Source organism: Rhinoderma darwinii, chromosome 7, assembly GCF_050947455.1.
Source record: "Rhinoderma darwinii isolate aRhiDar2 chromosome 7, aRhiDar2.hap1, whole genome shotgun sequence".
NCBI classification, from domain to species: domain Eukaryota; kingdom Metazoa; phylum Chordata; class Amphibia; order Anura; family Rhinodermatidae; genus Rhinoderma; species Rhinoderma darwinii.
In genome coordinates, this window is record NC_134693.1 from 98,354,595 (window position 1) to 98,373,340 (window position 18,746).

At 43.9% G+C, this 18,746-nt stretch overlaps 1 protein-coding gene across 1 annotated transcript in view; it reads right to left on the reverse strand.

Annotated features, from left to right (window-relative positions):
- Positions 1–6,868, reverse strand: part of GRAP2 (GRB2 related adaptor protein 2) — a 204,678-nt gene extending 197,810 nt beyond the window's left edge. Inside the window, exon 1 of the mRNA XM_075832317.1 lies at positions 6,786–6,868. Within this exon, the coding sequence (XP_075688432.1) occupies positions 6,786–6,863 (78 nt within the window). The 5' untranslated portion in view covers positions 6,864–6,868. The remainder of the gene's footprint in view (positions 1–6,785) is intronic.
- Between the last annotated feature and the right edge of the window lie 11,878 nt (positions 6,869–18,746).

An 18,746-nucleotide genomic window follows, 5' to 3' on the forward strand; every position in this document is an offset into this window, starting at 1 on the left:
ACGGGAAAAGGGAAGGAAAAATTTCTACACATAGGAGCGAATACTTTTTTGTTCTAGGAAATTATCTAAGTCTTTTTTAAAGCCATCTACTGTCCCTGCTGTGACCAGCTCCTGCGGTAGGCTATTCCATAGATTCACAGTTCTCACGGTAAAGAAGGCTTGTCGCCTCTGCAGGTTGAACCTTTTTTTCTCCAGACGGAGGGAGTGCCCCCTTGTTTTTTGAGGGGGTTTTACAAGGAACAGGATTTCACCATATTTTTGTATGTGCCATTAATATATTTATATAAGTTAATCATGTCCCCCCTTAGTCGTCTTTTTTCAAGGCTAAATAGGTTTAATTCTTTTAATCTTTCCTCATAACTTAAATTCTCCATGCCCTTAATTAGCTTTGTTGCTCTTCTTTGTATTTTTTCCAACTCCAGGGCATCCTTTCTATGAACTGGAGGCCAGAACTGAACTGCATATTCTAGATGAGGCCTCACTAATGCTTTGTAAAGTGGCAATATTACATCCCTGTCCCGCGAGTCCATGCCTCTTTTAATACACGACAATATCCTGCTGGCCTTTGAAGCAGCTGATTGACACTGCATGCTGTTATTGAGTTTATGATTTACAAGTACACCCAGATCCTTCTCAACAAGTGAATCCACCAGTGTAGCTCCCCCTAGGACATATGATGCATGCAGGTTGTTGGTACCCAGATGCATAACTTTACATTTATCTACATTAAACTTCATCTGCCAAGTGGACGCCCAAACACTTAGTTTGTTTAAATCTGCCTGCAATTCATGAACATCTTCCATAGACTGAACTATATTACATAGCTTGGTGTCATCTGCAAAAATAGAAATAGTGCTATTAATCCCATCTTCTATGTCATTAATAAATAAGTTGAATAATAGTGGTCCCAGCACTGAACCCTGGGGTACACCACTTATTACCGGGGACCATTCAGAGTAGGAATCATTGACCACAACTCTCTGGATACGGTCCTTGAGCCAATTCTCAATCCAATTACAAACTATATTTTCTAAACCTATAGTCCTTAATTTACCCATTAGGCGTCTATGGGGGACAGTGTCAAATGCCTTTGCAAAGTCCAAAAACACTAAATCCACAGCGGCCCCTCTCTCTAGGCTTCTGCTTACCTCTTCATAAAAACAGATTAGGTTAGTTTGACAACTTCTGTCCTTAGTAAAACCGTGCTGGCTGTCACTTATAATACTATTTTTTATCACATAATCCTGTATATAGTCCCTCAATAGCCCCTCAAACATTTTCCCCACGATGGATGTTAGGCTTACTGGTCTATAATTACCCGGGGAAGACCTAGAGCCCTTTTTGAAAATAGGCACCGCATTTGCCCTGCACCAGTCCCTTGGCACTATACCAGTCACTAGAGATTCTCTGAATATTATGAAAAGGGGGACAGAAATAACTGAACTAAGCTCTTTAAGAATTCTAGGGTGTAACCCATCTGGTCCCGGGGCCTTGTGCACATTTATTTTATTTTATTTAGCTTGGACCATCTCTACATTCATCCAATTCAGTATATCAACTGATATATTAACAGCACTGGCACCGGCTACATCAGCTGCTTTTTCTTCAGTTGTATATACAGAGCTAAAGAACCCATTTAGTAACTCTGCCTTCTCTTGATCCCCTGTGACCAACTCCCCATTACCATTATCTAGGGGTCCTACATGTTCAGACCTTGGCTTTTTAGCATTTATATACTTGAAGAATTTTTGGGGATTTGTTTTACTATCCTTGGCCACCTGCCTTTCATTTTGTATTTTTGCTAATTTTATTACCTTTTTACAGATTTTATTAAGCTCTTTATATTTTACAAAGGCTACAGCTGTACCCTCAGATTTGTATTTTTTAAATAACCTTTTTTTGTCATGTATTGCCCCTTTCACAGAAGGTGTAAGCCATGTGGGGTTTAATTTGAGTCGTTTATACTTGTTACCTATAGGAATAAATTTTGCACTATAATAACTCAAAGTAGATTTGAAAATCTCCCATTTATCCCATTATATGACATTAGTTCTTCCCAGTCTATATCCTGAATTGCAGCCCTCATCCTGGGGAATTTGGCTTTCTTAAAATTAAATGTTTTTGCCCTCCCAGCCTGCATTTGTTTTTTACAGTATAGGTAAAATGTAACTATATTGTGATCACTGTTACCGAGGTTTTCACGAACATTGACATTCCCAACAAGATCTGCATTATTAGAAATGACCAGATCCAACAGAGCTTCACCTCAAGTCGGGTCTTCCACAAACTGGCCCATAAAATTTTCCTGCAACAGGTTGAGGAAATGTCTCCCCTTTGCAGTTGAAGCTGAACCATGACACCAATTAATATCCCGGAAATTAAAATCTCCCATTATCACTACAGTACCCGCCTGTGCAGCCCGCTCCATCTGTTTATATAGCTGACCTTCCATCTCCTCAGTTATATTGGGGGGTCTATAGATTACACCAAAAGTAATTTTATCAGTGTTTACCTCCCTTTCTAGTTCCACCCACAAGGTTCCAACCTCTTCACAGTATTCACCCACTATTGTCTCTTTCACACTCGCCTTCATATCTTTTCTCACATACAGACATACACCACCGCCTTTCCTATTTGTCCTTTCTTTCCGAAACAGTGTAAAACCCTGTAGATTTACAGCCCAGTCATGTGAAGAGTCCAGCCATGTCTCAGCAACACCAACTATATCTATATTTTCTTCCAGTATCAAGGCCTCCAGCTCCCCCATTTTGCTTGCTAGACTTCTGACATTTGTGAACATACACTTTAACCTGCCTGTCAGTTTTTCACTTTTATTATCAGAAATGTGATTTGACATTATTTGACATTACGTGATTCACACTCGAGTGAATGGGGCCTAACAGAGCAGGAACAGGTTTCTTAGGTACCTCACGCAGTCTAACCGCACTCCCCAGAAAAGGTGCCAAGCTCTTCTAACCAGCGTTCTGGCGCGCAGCACAGAGTTACCTCGCTCACCACCACTTAATCCCTTCCCGTCGTAAACCACTTTGAAATTATGATTTTCGTTTTTTCCTCCGCACTTTCCAAAGGCAATAACTTTTTCATTTTTCTGTCAATATGGTCCAATGAGGGCTTGATTTTTGCAGGACGAGTTGAAGTTTTTCGTAACGCAATTTATTGTGCCATATAATGTACTAGGAAATGGGGAAAAAATTATTTGTGGGGTAGAAAATGAAAAAAACAGCGATTCCGCCATTGTTTTATGCGCTTTATTTTTACGGAATTCACTGTGCAATTAAAACAAGATGTTATCATTATTCTGTGGGTCAATACGATTATGGCGATACCAAACTTATATAGTTTTTTTCTATGTTTTACTACTTTTACAAGGAAAAAACTAAGTGTAAAAAATAAAATTTATTTTGTGTCGCCAAATTCTGAGAGCCGTAACTTTTTTTTTTTTACCGTTGATTAAGTGGTATGAGCGCTTATTTTTTGCGGGATAAGCTGTCGTTTTTTAATTATACCATTTTGGAGTACATGTGAGGTTTTGATCACTTTTTATTAAATTTTTTGTGGGAGATGAGGTGACCAAAAAATAGCGATTCTGGCATTTACATATTTGTTTTTTTTTACGGCGTACACCGTGCGGGTTAAGTTCATACTTTTACGGTTGCGGCGATGCCAATTATGTATATTTATTTATTTATTTACAATGCTCTAGGGGGAAAATGGGAAAAGTTTTTTTTTTTAACTTTTAATATTTTACATTTTTTTACATAAAAAAAACAACTTTATTTTACAAATTGTAACTTTTTTTTAGTCCATCTCTGGTTTTTTAGACTTCAACCAGAGATCGTTGGATCTAATACTAATGGAAACTAATGTATTGCAGTATATATCTTTCTGACAGGTCTCTTTTAAGCCCTGCCACAGGCAGCACGCAATAAGACCACAAAGATGTCAGACCTGGGGGCCTTCATTAGGCCCCCAGGCTACCATAGCAACCATCGACACCTCACGATTGCATTGCGGGGGGCGCGATGAGCAGTTAGAGGGTGTCGCCCCCTCTTTCTAACGATTTAAATGTCGCGGTCGCTATTGACCGCGGCATTTAATGGTTTAAACGAGTGGGATCGCACTTGAGCGTGATACCGCTCGTTATTGTGAAGTGTCGGCTGTAACATACAACCGACACCCGCTTTGTATGGAGCGGGCTCACCCCGTGAGCCCGCTCCATACGTCCCCTACCCGGCTATGACGTAGCCATACGTCAAAAGTAGGGAAGGGGTTAAAGGGGTTTTCCGAGTTATTTAAAAAATTGGCCAATGTAGGAGGGATGCAAAAAAAAAGAGCCATTACTTACCTCATTTACCTCATGGATCCCCGTCATTCCAGCGCCGCCGCTTCCGTTCCTCCCCATCGCTGTGTATTGACATAGCTGCAGTGATAACGTGTCCATATACCCACATGATCGCTGCAGCCAATCAATGGTCTCAGTTGGTATACGGCACAGGATCGCTGAGGCCAGTGCTTAGCTGCAGCGATCACGTGAGTTTAGGGGCACGTCATCGCTGCAGCTATGTCAATACACAGCCGTGGGAGGAGCACTCCGGTGGTACTGGAACGACAGGGATCTGTGAGGTAAGTAATAGCTTTTTTTTGCATTCCTCCTACATTGGAAAAACCTTTAAGCGTCAGGCCCGGTGTGGGTCTGCACTTACGCCTGGCAACTCCTCCTACATTGATGGCAGGGTCTGACTCACAGCCATTCAACCTTCCAAGGGTGCGTTCACATATATCTGTTGTATCAGCATCAGTTTTTTGCCTCTCAAGTGATTACAACTAATGCATTAATGCACTAATGCATTAAACTGACAGTTGGCATCAGGCTTTTTCACGATTTTTACTACAAAACCATCAGTAGTCATCAGTTGACGTTAGTTGTCATCGGTTTTTAGCATCCGTTTTTACCGCAATGGTCCACCAAAAAGGTAGTCTCGGGTCTGAAAATATGCAAATTTTATCAGAGTGGTGCATAACTCAGCGCTACAATGAAGACTGACACACACATGTAATGTCACGTGTGTCATATTCAGTGCAGCGCCAAGGCCAGCGCCAAGAGAGAGAGCCTAGAAGGCAGTTGCTGTCCACTCAGATCAGATCTTCGATGCAGTCTTGTCAGCCTGCAAAGATGCCAAACACTCGCCCTAACTTCAGGGAGTAGCTCGTTTTTAGCGCCTTTACAGCTACCCAATACCACCCTGCATCTCCTACCCACACCACACAGGGATTGCTGTTTTTCTATTCACACAACAGGGTTCGGGTGTCGGCCATTAAAAACGTGTGTCTAGGTCAGTTTTTGACAGCCGTTTTGCATCTGTTTCATATCTGTTCCGTGTCCGTGTTTACCGTTTTTGACACATTTTTAAAAACAGATGAATTTCATCTGTAGATAACGAAACAGTGCCGTCTGTAGATAATGCCGCAGTGTCCTCTGTATATAATGCCACACACCCTGTAGATAATGTCACACAGCCTCCCTGTAGATAGTGCCACACAGCGCCCACTGCAGATGGCACCACACAGCGTCCCCTGTAGATTGTGCCACACAGCACCCCCTGTAGATAGCGCCACCCCCCCACTGTATATAGTGATACCCCTATCCCCTGTATAGTGCCACACACCTACCGTAGATAATGCCACAGTACCCTCTGTAGATTTGTCACACAGCGGCCACTGTAGATGGCACCACACAGTGCCCCTCAGTAGATAGTGCCACCCCCACTCTTTGTAGCGCCACTGAAGGAAGCCCCGGTCACAGCATTGCCGACATTGTTGCCGGGCATTCCCTCCAGGTGGAGTCCCTGATGTCAATTGTCCATATATTGACAATGACTTCAGGGTTTTTCCTCTAGGAGTGGAATCCCCGGCCAGATAAACCACTCAATCAGTAGCCACCGACGTCACTGTTCATATATGGACAGTGATGTCAATGGCTTCCCCGAGCACAGCGCTTAAAGTAGCGCTGTGCCTGGGGAATCCTCGGCGAGCGGAGGAGCTACCTCTGCTCCTCCGCTGTGAACTAATTCTGAAGCAGAGATCTGAAAGCTATGGGATCCGTTCTAGCATCAGTTTGCCTCCGGCTATTCTTCAACACGCCAGAGGTAAACTGAAGCGGACGCCGGACACATATGAATGGCCCCTTACAAGGGCTAACAACGCTTTACAATAACAAGGTATTTTACCAGCTTTTTTCATCTCATTCTGAACAGGAGAAAAAACAGTAACCTGCATTTTTCAGATCTGAAGGTGGAGTTTGATTTTCAGCTATCTATTAAAGGTGAAGGTAACCATTTTGATGGTATACCAGGTCTTGAATGGTTATCCTTTAATACATTTTGAACTCTCCCCTCCGTCTTTTTCCCCCTTTTCCCTTCCTAATGGAAGTTATCCTATACAGGTATCTCCTAAAGTCTGTTTTAGTAGTTACTTGTGTGAATGTTACATAGTTACATAGTTAGTACGGTTGAAAAAAGACACATGTCCATCAAGTTCAAACAAGAAATGGGAAAAGGGAAGGGAAAAATTTGTACACATTGACATAGGAGCTGATGTTTTTTCATTCTAGGAAATTATCTAAGCCTTTTTTAAAGCCATCTACTGTACTGCTTTTGCTTTCATTGGTTTATGACTTGCCCAGTGGTATGATTCTTTTTTAGGCACCCTAAAAACTGGGTGCAGCTTATAATAAACATATAATCAACACAACAATTGTCACATACTTTCAATATATCGCCTTTTCTGAAACTTAGCTCATCCTCCCCAGATGCATTGAACTCGTATAGAGCACGCGCCTCCATCCTCCACGCTTCTAAGAAGTAAAACAGGAAAATGCATTCAGTTTGAAGTAATAAATAACATAAATCTACTGCCTTCTAATAAATATGACTAGAATGAACCCATGAAGCTGATTTCATACAATGACAACCATTTCACACTTGACAAAACTGGCATTACCCGGGCAATACCTATTTCTTTTCAGGTGCTCTTGAGATCTACCCGCACCATGGATTATTTTCCAATATCACTCTGTATCTTATGTTTAGACTATCCTCAGTACTTTGTGAGGATCTATAGATGTAGCAGAGTCCTCAGGATTAAAAAAATAATATGAAAAATCGGGAGGTGCAACATCTGTACACTATTAAATTTTGCATACAATGGCCAATACAGGTGTTCATTGTGTGCACCAATTTTATTATATGTTCTTACACCTGACACTGCAATTTTGAAAAGTGTCTAGAATGAAGGGCATTTTTTTTATCTAGCAAAGTATTGGTGTAAAGTTCACCATCTAGGAGGTCACGTAAGAAAGAATTTTTTTTATAAAAAGATGCGCCAAATGTATCATACAGCAGGCTGCATTGTGGCTGCCTGCTCTAGTTTTATCCTGTATTACTTTAGGACAGTATTAATAAATTTGACTCATTATGTTCATATGGAAGACTTTATTGCCTGTAGCACGAACAATAGGAGCACACAAAAAGGAACATATACCACTTGATGAAACACAATCCGCATAAGAGTTTCCTTCTTTCAGTATTATCTGATATGAATATATATACTATCTATTTTTTTTTCTTCACATTATTATGTCACACTGTTTAAATGTCACAGTAAAATCTAATACATTTGATTTAAAGTTCTTTTACATTTGCTTTGTACACTCATTTTTATTTATTTTTTCACATCTTTCATTTTACATGAAAAATAAATATTTTTTTGATCTTTAAAATTACTAACAAGCATTTGATCTTAAGTATAGTCAAGCACAGATGAAAGCTGCTTTGTGTTATGTAACTTTGTTATTGCCTACTTGTAAATGCTTGTAAGTATCTACACTGGATATTATGTTTAAAGCGGATCTCCAGTCTCCTGTACTAGAGATCTGCTCTGGGCTGCATTTTTAATGGACTTGTATAAGAAAAATAAAAAAAGTGACTTACATATGAAGCAAACACCTGCATTCCGTCACCTGGTGACTTCAGGAGGTAGTGTGATATAGAGTAGATGGGCAGTCTCATGTTATTGATGTCACATAAGTCTGCTGACCTGCTACTTTCAGCTCTCTGCGCTAGACTCTGCTGGCTTCTACCATTTATTTCTAACATAGCCAGGTCATTCCTTTACCAGCTCTCTTATGTGCCAGACCAGTGCTTCACCAGCCTTATGAAGGCCAGGCCCAGAGGTGTAACTTGGAGCTCCTGTGTCCTAATGCAAAATCTGTAATAGACACCCTAAATTATCATGTGTAATTTATAGGGTTGGCGGCCTCATAAGGGACTGGGAGACCTATCGTTACATCCCTTGCACCCCCTATAGTTACACCCCTCCACCTGCTATCCTGTAGGCCAGTCCACTCTTTCACCAGCCCTCCTATAGCCAGACTTCACTCTGTCCTATGTGCCAGTTCAGTTTTTCACTAGTTCTCCTAATGTCCAGGCCACTCTCTACCCATCTCACCTATCCAACAGGCCACATCTGCACTAGCTTTCTTGTAGGCCAGGCCACTCCTTCACCACTTATTCTATTTGCTAGTCCACTACTTTACCAGCTCTCCTATAGCCAGGCCCTTTCTTCCATGTATGTCCTATTTGCCAGTACAATTTTTCACCAGCTCTCCTAATGTCCAAGCCACTCCTTACCCATCTCACCTATCTGACAGGCCACATATTCACTATCTCTCTTGTATGCCAGGCCACATCTTCACTAGCTCCTTTGTATGCCAGGCCACTCCTTCACTATATGCCAGTTCACTCCTTTGCCAGCTATGTTGTCTTTGGCATTTGTTGTCAGTTAAACCGACTTCAGGGAGGTGTAAAGGTATACATTTCTCCTAAACACCTTCTTTCAGAAGTACAGATCTGCTCAAGATACTGTTAATGTTCACCTGTCACTCTTACCAGTCAATGATTATGTACATTTCCAGAATTTAATAACTGGAGAAAGGTGGGGATATGTTTCATGGAAAAGGGGAAAGGCCTATGTTGGAAACCTACAACCTTACATTCAGTTAACCACATCAATTACTGTATGTATCCATCAATACATCTCCTGTAATGTGTAGAAATATTACATCAATATAACAGGAGTGAGCTTACAGAAATGTGAGTATTACTAGGATATTTTCTTTCTGTTACAAAACCATCAACAGACTCCTAGTTCATATTGTCCAAATTTTCCACTTTTAAATAGTCTTTAAAAGTCACTTTTAGTTGAAACCAGGGGCGGTTTTTAAGAAAATCGAGCCTTGGTCATCAAACAATATAGGTTACCTACACTTGCCATTTCTAGACAAATTTTCCCATAGTTTCAAAAGCTGCATACATACCATTCAGTCATAATATTAAAACCACCTGCCTAATATTGTGTAGGTACCGCTCATACAATCAAAGCAACTGTGACCCATCAAGGCAGGCGACCTCTGACGGTGTCCTGTGGTATCTGACACCAAGACATTAGATGAAGATTGTAATAATCTGCCAGAGGTAGCACTTTGATCACAGAAAAAACTTACAGCTAAGAGAAGGACCTTGCTTCTGAAACATGCAGTTACATTTACAACTGTCCCAAAATATAACTAGATAATAGTGTTTTGAAAGATGTCGGTCATTCAAGTTCAATCAAATATAAATCAGAGTCATGCTAAAATAATAATAGAACCGCTTAGATTGTTGCAAATTTGCCCTAAAGGAAGAGAAAGTGGATTCCACGCTGACACCATACAAAGCAGGAAAATGAACATAGTTGACCAGTCCGCTATGTATGGATGCTCTATATGGGCTTTCTGTTGATGTATATAATCTATTGAAAGCGGACTCCAAAATTGTTCTTGCAAAGAGTGTGTAAAACCCCAAAACATTTAAATAAAATGCATGCCCCCAAGATCAATGTTCGAAATCTGAACTTCAGTAAAAGATACACTTGAAAGTTGGGGAACTAGACTTTCCCCAGTCTTTATAATATTATGTGTAGACAAAGGGATCTAATAGTCATCACAAGAACAAACACTTCTTGGAAGATAATGATTAGTGTCAATTGAAATACCAGTGACTGCTTCTAAAATTTAATAGGGTGTAATCAAAAAAGCTTAATTAGAAAGATCTTTATATTGACTTTACTTATACAAAGCAATTAGTTCACCTTCAAACCACATTATAGGGTTTTCTTTCTCTAAAAAGCTGCAATTTAATTTAAAGGGGTGATGCTTAAAATGTTGTAATTTACTTTTTCATGAATATTTATTAGAAAAAGTCAATCCTTGTGAAAGCTGGGAGACCCTATTATTCAGAGATTATGGAAAAACATCATCCCTGTTTTAAAATAGACATTATGTGTAGCTACGTTGAAAGGACAGCATTAAATAATTATATACATAAGATTGCTAGAGATTGCATATATGGAGTTGTTGCCATATGCTTGACTCTATACTGAATGTCAATAGATGTTGGAAGAAATTCAAATGAACATTTACACATTGTGTAATTAGACAAGTTGGAAGCCAAAAGCGTAAACAGGTTTCTTTTTTGTTTTTAAAGTTGGTGGAATATATATATATTTTTTTCATTTGACTATCTTTATTTATATATATTTTTTGAAAATCATATAACATTGCAGTTTTAACACTAGTTTTGAGCTCTCACAATAAACTGACACTTCTTGTTTTGTAGAGATGGATTTTCAGCTTGTAATATGTTCATTGTGTTCCAGGGATAGCAGTTACCTCATTATTATCACAGGCAGGATTACACCTCTACATACCTCCCAACTTTTGAATTTGGAAAAGAGGGACATTTTTAAGCTACGCCCTTAACCACCCCCAATATCAAATCACGGCCAGATCCTTCTGCAAATAACACGCGCAAATTTTCACTGCGGATCTCTAGACTGTCTGGATATCACAGATATTATGGATCCGGTTATATCGTCTTTATGTTACTTTTCCTAACTTGGGTATAACAGTTGCTCATCACGGCAGACCAAAAGGCTGAGAACAATGAAAGTCGGGAGACCCTGTGATTGATGACTTTTCAATTGACAGGTAGCAGAGTTACATGATGGGGATTTTTTTTTCCAGTTGTGTAACTCTGCTACCGGTCAATGGAAAAATCATCCACCAGAGCCCCCCTGTAGATAGCTCCAGATACAGCCCCCTGTACATAGCACCACACACAGCCCCCCTGTAGATAGCGCCAGACACAGCCCCCCTGTACATAGTGCCAGATACAGCCCCCTGTAGATAGCGCCACACACAGCTTCCTGTAGATAGCGCCACACACAGACCCCTGTACATAGCGCCAGATACAGCCCCCCTGTACATAGCGCCAGATACAGCCCCCTGTGGATAGCTCCAGACACAGCCCCCCTGTAGATAGCTCCACACACAGCCCCCCTGTACATAGCACCAGATACAGCCCCCCTGCACATAGCGCCAGACACAGCCCCCTGTACATAGCGCCAGACACAGCGCCCCTGTACATAGCGCCAGATACAGCCACCCTGTAGATAGCTCCACACACAGCCCCCCTGTAGATAGTGCCACACACAGCCCCCCTGTAGATAGCTCCACACACAGCCCCCTGTAGATAACTCCACACAAAGCCCCCCTGTACATAGCCCCACACACAGCCCCCTGTAGATAGTGCCAGACACAGCCCCCTGTACATAGCGCCAGATACAGCCCCCCTGTACATAGTGCCACACACAGCCCCCCTGTAGATTTCTCCACACACAGCGCCAGTGTAGATTGTTCCACACACAGCCCCCTGTACATAGCGCCACACACAGCCCCCTTGTAGATTGCTCCACACACAGCGCCACTGTAGATTGTTCCACACACAGCCCCCCTGTAGATAGCTCCACACAGTCCCTTGTAGATAGCTCCAGACACAGCCCCCCTGTAGATAGCGCCAGACACAGCCCCCCCTGTAGATAGCTCTATACACAGCCCCCCAGTAGATAGCTCCACACACAGCCCCCCAGTAGATAGCTCCACACACCGCACCCCAGTAGATGGCTCCACACACCGCCCCCCAGTAGATGGCTCCATGTCACGGGCACAGGGTATGTGGACCCACTAGGCCGCTCCGCCGTAGCGGGGAGGCAGCTAACCAGGTCACAGTCTATGCGGAAGTAAATGGCAGACAGTAATGCTTGGGTACCTGAAATAGTCCGGGCGGTGGCTGTGGCTTCAACACGGATGGAGGCAGGTGCGGCAAGTGGCGTCAGACGTGGCGGGCAGTATCCGATGAAGCGGTAGACACTTGACGTGGCAGATGACACTTGGTGTGGCAGATGGCACTTGACGTGGCAAATGGCACTTGACGTGGCAGATGGCACTTGACGTGGCAGATGACACTAGACGTGGCAGATGACACTTGACGTGGCAGATGGCACTTGACGTGGCAGATGGCACTTGACGTGGCAGATGACACTTGTCGTGGTGGATGACACTTGAATGCTGGTAGGCACAGGAACAATATGGAATACGGTAACAGTAACAGGGCACGGGTAACAGCTGGAACGGGAGACACTAAGGGACCATTTGCGAGACAGACTGGGAAAGACTAACAACGCTCAGGCAAGGATTAGAAGGCCAGGAGCCTTCTTATAGACCAGGAAATCGTGGCAGTTGATAGTGATGACGATTTCCTAATTGCGCGCGCTGGCTCTTTAAGGCCGGGCGCGAGCGTGCGCGCGCACCCTTCGGGACCCAGCCGAACGGAGCGGAAGTGAGCGCTGGTATCTCCTAGGAGGGAGACGGAGGCCAGCGCTCACAGATCCATGGCTGCGGCGACGGGAGGTGAGTAAACCCAACAGCCCGCGGCCATGGGCGCTACAGTCCACACACAGCCCCCCAGTAGATAGCTCCACACACAGCCCCCCAGTAGATAGCTCCACACACAGCCCCCCTGTAGATAGCTCCACACACAACACCCTGTAGATAGCGCCAGATACAGCCACTCTGTAGATAGCTCCACACACAGCCCCCCTGTAGATAGCGCCACACACAGCCCCCTGTGGATAGCTCCATACACAGCCCCCTGTAGATAGCTCCACACACAGCCCCCCTGTACATAGCGCCACACACAGCCCCCTGTAGATAGCGCCAAACACAGCCCCCCTGTACATAACGCCACACACAGCCCCCCTGTAGATTGCACCACACACAGCCCCCCTGTAGATTGCGCCACACACAGCCCCCCTGTAGATTGCTCCACACACAGCCCCCTGTAGAATGCTCCACACACAGCCCCCCCTGTACATAGCGCCACACACAGCCCCCCTGTAGATTGCTCCACACACAGCCCCCCTGTAGATTGTTCCACACACAGACCCCCTGTTGATAGCTCCACACCGTACCTTGTAGATAGCTCCAGACTCAGCCCCCCTGTAGATAGCTCCAGACACAGCCCCCCTGTAGATAGCACTAGACACAGCCCCCTGTAGATAGCTCCATACACAGCCCCCCAGTAGATAGCTCCATACACAGCCCCCCAGTAAATAGCTCCACACACAGCCCCCCTGTAGATAGCTCCACACACAACACCCCAGTAGATGGCTCCACACACCCCCTGTAGATAGCTCCACACACAGCCGCCCAGTAGATAGCTCCACACACAGCCGCCCAGTAGATAGCTCCACACACAGCCGCCCAGTAGATAGCTCCACACACAGCCCCCCTGTAGATAGCTCCAGACACAGCCCCCTGTAGATAGCGCCAGACACAGCCCCCTGTAGATAGCGCCATACACAGCCCCCTGTAGATAGCTCCATACACAGCCCCCCCAGTAGATAGCTCCAGACACAGCACCCTGTAGATAGCTCCATACACAGCCCCCCAGTAAATAGCTCCACACACAGCCCCCCCAGTGGATAGCCCCACACACAGCACCCCAGTAGATAGCTCCACACACAGCACCCCAGTAGATAGCTCCATACACAGCCCCCCAGTAAATAGCTCCACACACAGCCCCCCAGTAGATAGCTCCACACACAGCCCCCCAGTAGATAGCTCCACACACAGCCCCCCTGTAGATAGCGCCAGACACAGCCCCCTGTAGATAGCTCCATACACAGCCCCCCAGTAAATAGCTCCACACACAGCCCCCCAGTAGATAGCTCCACACACAGACCCCCAGTAGATAGCTCCACACACAGCCCCCCAGTAGATAGCTCCACACACAGCACCCCAGTAGATAGTTACACACACAGCCCCCCTGTAGATAGCTCCAGACACAGCCCCCTGTAGATAGCTCCAGACACAGCCCCCTGTAGATAGCTCCAGACACAGCCCCCTGTAGATAGCTCCAGACACAGCCCCCTGTAGATAGCGCCAGACACAGTCCCCTGTAGATAGCTCCATACACAGCCACCCAGTAGATGGCTCCACACACAGCCCGCCTGTAGAATGCTCCACACACAGCCCCCCTGTACATAGCGCCACACACAGCCCCCTGTAGATTGCTCCACACACAGCCCCCCTGTAGATTGTTCCACACGCACAGACCCCCTGTTGATAGCTCCACACCGTCCCTTGTAGATAGCTCCAGACACAGCCCCCCTGTAGATAGCTCCACACACAGCCCCCCTGTAGATAGCTCCAGACACAGCCCCCCTGTAGATAGCGCCAGACACAGCCCCCCTGTAGATAGCGCCAGACACAGCCCCCCTGTAGATAGCTCCACACACAGCCCCCCAGTAGATAGCTCCACACACAGCACCCCAGTAGATGGCTCCACACACAGCCCCCCTGTAGATAGCTCCACACACAGCCCCCCAGTAGATAGCTCCACAAACAGCACCCCAGTAGATGGCTCCACACACAGCCCCCCAGTAGATAGCTCCACACACAGCCCCCCAGTAGATGGCTCCACACACAGCCCCCCTGTAAGTAGCGCAACACAACTCCCTTATACTTTGTGCCACATTGCCGCCAGAGCGGAGAGCAGTAGAGTTAGCCGGCCCTACTGCTGCCACTCTCCGCTCTGCTTTGACATCACTCACCGTCAGAAGAAGGCAGGAGTCTTGCAGCGGCGTTCTCACTGGTGTCGATGCCTGGCCTTTGAGTGGATTAGTCCAGTCACCTGACCGGTGAGGTCAGATGACAGGTCAGGTGACTGGACTGGTCCACTCCCGGGCCGGCATCGATCCCAGTGAGAACACCGCCGCAAGACTACTGCCGTCTTCTGATCGCTGCTGCAGTCAGCAGCGATCAGTGTTTTGATGCAGCGCCCAGCGGGACATTTTGCAGACCGCCCAGGACGGCGGGACAGCGGTGAGAAACCGGAACTGTCCCGCCGGATCCAGGACAGTTGGGGGAGGTATGCCTCTATTACACAGCTGGCAGCAGACAAGACAGGGTCCACAATTTAAAATAGGTGTGACACAGCGCCCCTCTTCCCCCGTCCCGGCACACTGAGCTCTGCACAAGACACTGAGCATGATGCTCTTCCATAGATGTTAGGAGGTTGTTTTCTTATTTATGTCTGAGTGCCTACTATAAAGAAAATCTCCTAAAATGCTGCAATTCATGAAGCAATTCAGGCTGCCTCATAATCATGTAAATAAAATAAAAAAAATTATAGAATCAGAAAATCAAAGCTAAGAAATATGTTTTAATATATATTTTTTTAATTATTTAAATCATTAGGTGATACATTCCTTTTAACCCCTTAAGAACCAATTATTTTTACTTTTTCAGCGCCACATTCCAACAGCCATAACTTTTTAATTTGCCCATCCATGTAGCTGTAGGTGGCTTGTACTTTACAGGAGTTGTAGTTTTTATTAGCACCATGAATGAGTTTTTGATTCACTGTAATTACATTTTTGTGGGGGAGAGGGTTGGAATCGAAACAGCATTTTTGCAAATGTTTTTCTCTGGATTTTTTTTACACTCCATATATAGAAGAAAATTCATTATTTTGTCTTTGCATTCCGAGAGCATTTTATTTTTCTGTCCATGTCGAGGGCTTGCTTTTTGCTGAACGAGTTTTAGTTTTTATTGGCAAAATTTTGGGCTACATAAAATGTATTGATAAACTTTTATACTTTTTTGGCGGGGAATGGGAAATAACTGCAAATTTGCCATCTATTTTTTTATTTATTTTTTGCCATGCGCCGTACAGTATAAATAGTGTTATCTTTATTCTATTGGTTGTTATTATTGAGGCAATAGTAGGGTGAACTATTGTTAAACACTGCTATCATTTATAAAGAATAAAAAAAGGAGTTTGTTTTTTGTGAGGGGGATCTTTATTTTTTTAATTAAACTTTATAACATTTCTTTGCAACAACTTCAACACTTATATATTGCTTTGAAATACATAATATTCCAAATAATTATTGCCTGTGAGGCCCCATGCACACGACAGCAAAAAACCTCCGTTTTTGCGGACCGCAATTGCGGTCTGCAAAAACGGAGCCATTCACTTTCATTGGACACTGACACCTTTCCGTAGCACTACGGAAGGGTGTCAGTGCCGTGGAAATGTTCCGGGAATTATGGAAGATGTCCGTTCTTTCGCAATACTTTGTATGGGAGCACGGCCCGAAAATGCGGCTGTCAGTCAGCGGCCGGCCGTGCCCGCAATCGCGGGCCGTGATTGCGGGCACGGTCGTGTGCATGGGGCCTTAGTGTATCACCGATGGCCTCATGGCCTAATAGGAACATACCTATGGCAAACCTGGGAGCCTTTGTTAGGCCCCCTGGTGCAATGGTAATCTATTTGGGTCCTGATGGACTGACAGAGGGAGTTATACTGGGGAGGGGGGTTTTAAACTCCGGTTTAACACTGGTTAAACTCCAGTTATCTCTGATTCTGGAAGTTGAGGCAAGACCATTGCTTTATGTTACAACTGCGCTAATGCCGCAATTTCATGGATACACTGGGCAGTTCTCACAAGATCCCAGTGATAGATACGTAAATTTTGGTTTTAAGCTTTGGAGGAGCTTTATAAAGTAGAATCTGAGAACAATCTCAACCAACAAATCTGTGAACTGTTGCACAGCAACACAGTATTCCCTAAAATCTGCACTGTTTTTTTTCAGCTGTGAACGAGTTCTTCAAAACCCCATTTACTACTATTATAATGAACGCTGTTTTCTAAATAATAATGTCTAAATACTGCTATACAAGATTTGTGGTGGTCACAAACCTTAGGTGCCAGGCCGTTAGCAGAAGCAATTTAGCCCCTAAGGCCCCTAAACCCTAAGGCCAGCCATGACTGTCCCAAAAACAGTTTTAGAAAATCTGGTTGCCGTGGCTCATATACACACATTCCACTCTCCAATTCTGACCCTTTTGGGCTGACTTGGTAAATATAGTAAATTTATATTAAACTTTATTGTAGTTGTGATTATATATTCAGGAGAAAAACTTTTTCTTTGAACATACAAAATTTGATGCTTAATATTAATGTTATTTGATGGTTTTAATTTGCCCTAACTTTTGCCTAAGAGCCCTAACAATTTACACCAACATGCATAAGAATGATTAAAGTGTATCTGCTAGCTCTTCACAGATGTTTCTTCTAGTGCCATATCTGTGCACCTGCTTCACAGCATAAGGTCATGGAAGGGGTTAACAAATCCTTCTGTTGCAATATGTAGGACCTGGCTTTCGGCTACTTGCCGTTCTGCCACAGAAACTGTGCCATGGGATAGTTTCCGAAAGCTCTATATTCTGTATTCAATTTGTTCCGAAAATGTTTTAAGAACGTTGTCCCCTTTCATTAGGGGATGAGTATCTTTGTCTGAGCCTTAGGGCCTAGCAGCAATCCAGCCGAACGCCTGGTGCCTGATTAAACAGCCATTACTGGCTTCTATTTTCTTCCATATTCTCACCCTCCCTTTCTCGCATGATTTCTGCAGAAATGTATTTGTGCTCATGAGGACAGCCGGATCCTTTCCCCTGGCTTTGATTAAGTGGCTGAGAGAAGAATGGTTAATGAGTCTGCCCTAACAAGCACTGATCAGCTCGCTCTGAAAACCTGATGTGTGCACGCTTCACTGAGCCCTCAATGTATGAGGGAGCTGAAAATGAAAGATTAAAAGAGGTGGGTTTATATAGTGATGAACAAAGCATTTGCTCCACAGTGTGAAACTGGGCTTACAATACAATAAGGTCCATTTATCAAGCCAATTATTGTACTGAAATGATGAAGAGGTAATTTTAGCAGCGTATTCAATTCCCAATATTTGATCTGTGTTTCATATTATAATTTTTGTGCTCAGATTGGTAACGGAAGGGAAATATGGTGGCTATATTTGTGATGTATAAAGTTCAGATAATGTATTTAAAGAATCAGTCATAACCATATTGGAAACATAGGATTCAATTGCCTAGTCTAGGCAGAGTCTAGTTTGTCCAGGTAAATGCCTTTAACCAATAATAAAGATTTGCAAACTAGGCCACCTGTGGCCTTCAAGCAAATGTCCACTGTTTGAAATTTTTTTATCGAAATTCATAAAAAATACAGAAAATACATGGAAATACATAGAAATAGAGGCAGATTTATTAGGATTGGCGTTTCGTACACCAGTTTTGATTACCAATTCTCTGTAGTAAGATGCAATACATTTATTAAGAGGCCGCATAATAAATGTGTTGCATCTTTCCACTGACCGTGTGCCAAAATGGTGGCAGGCCGTAGTGTGGCAGGCCGTACACTACAAATTG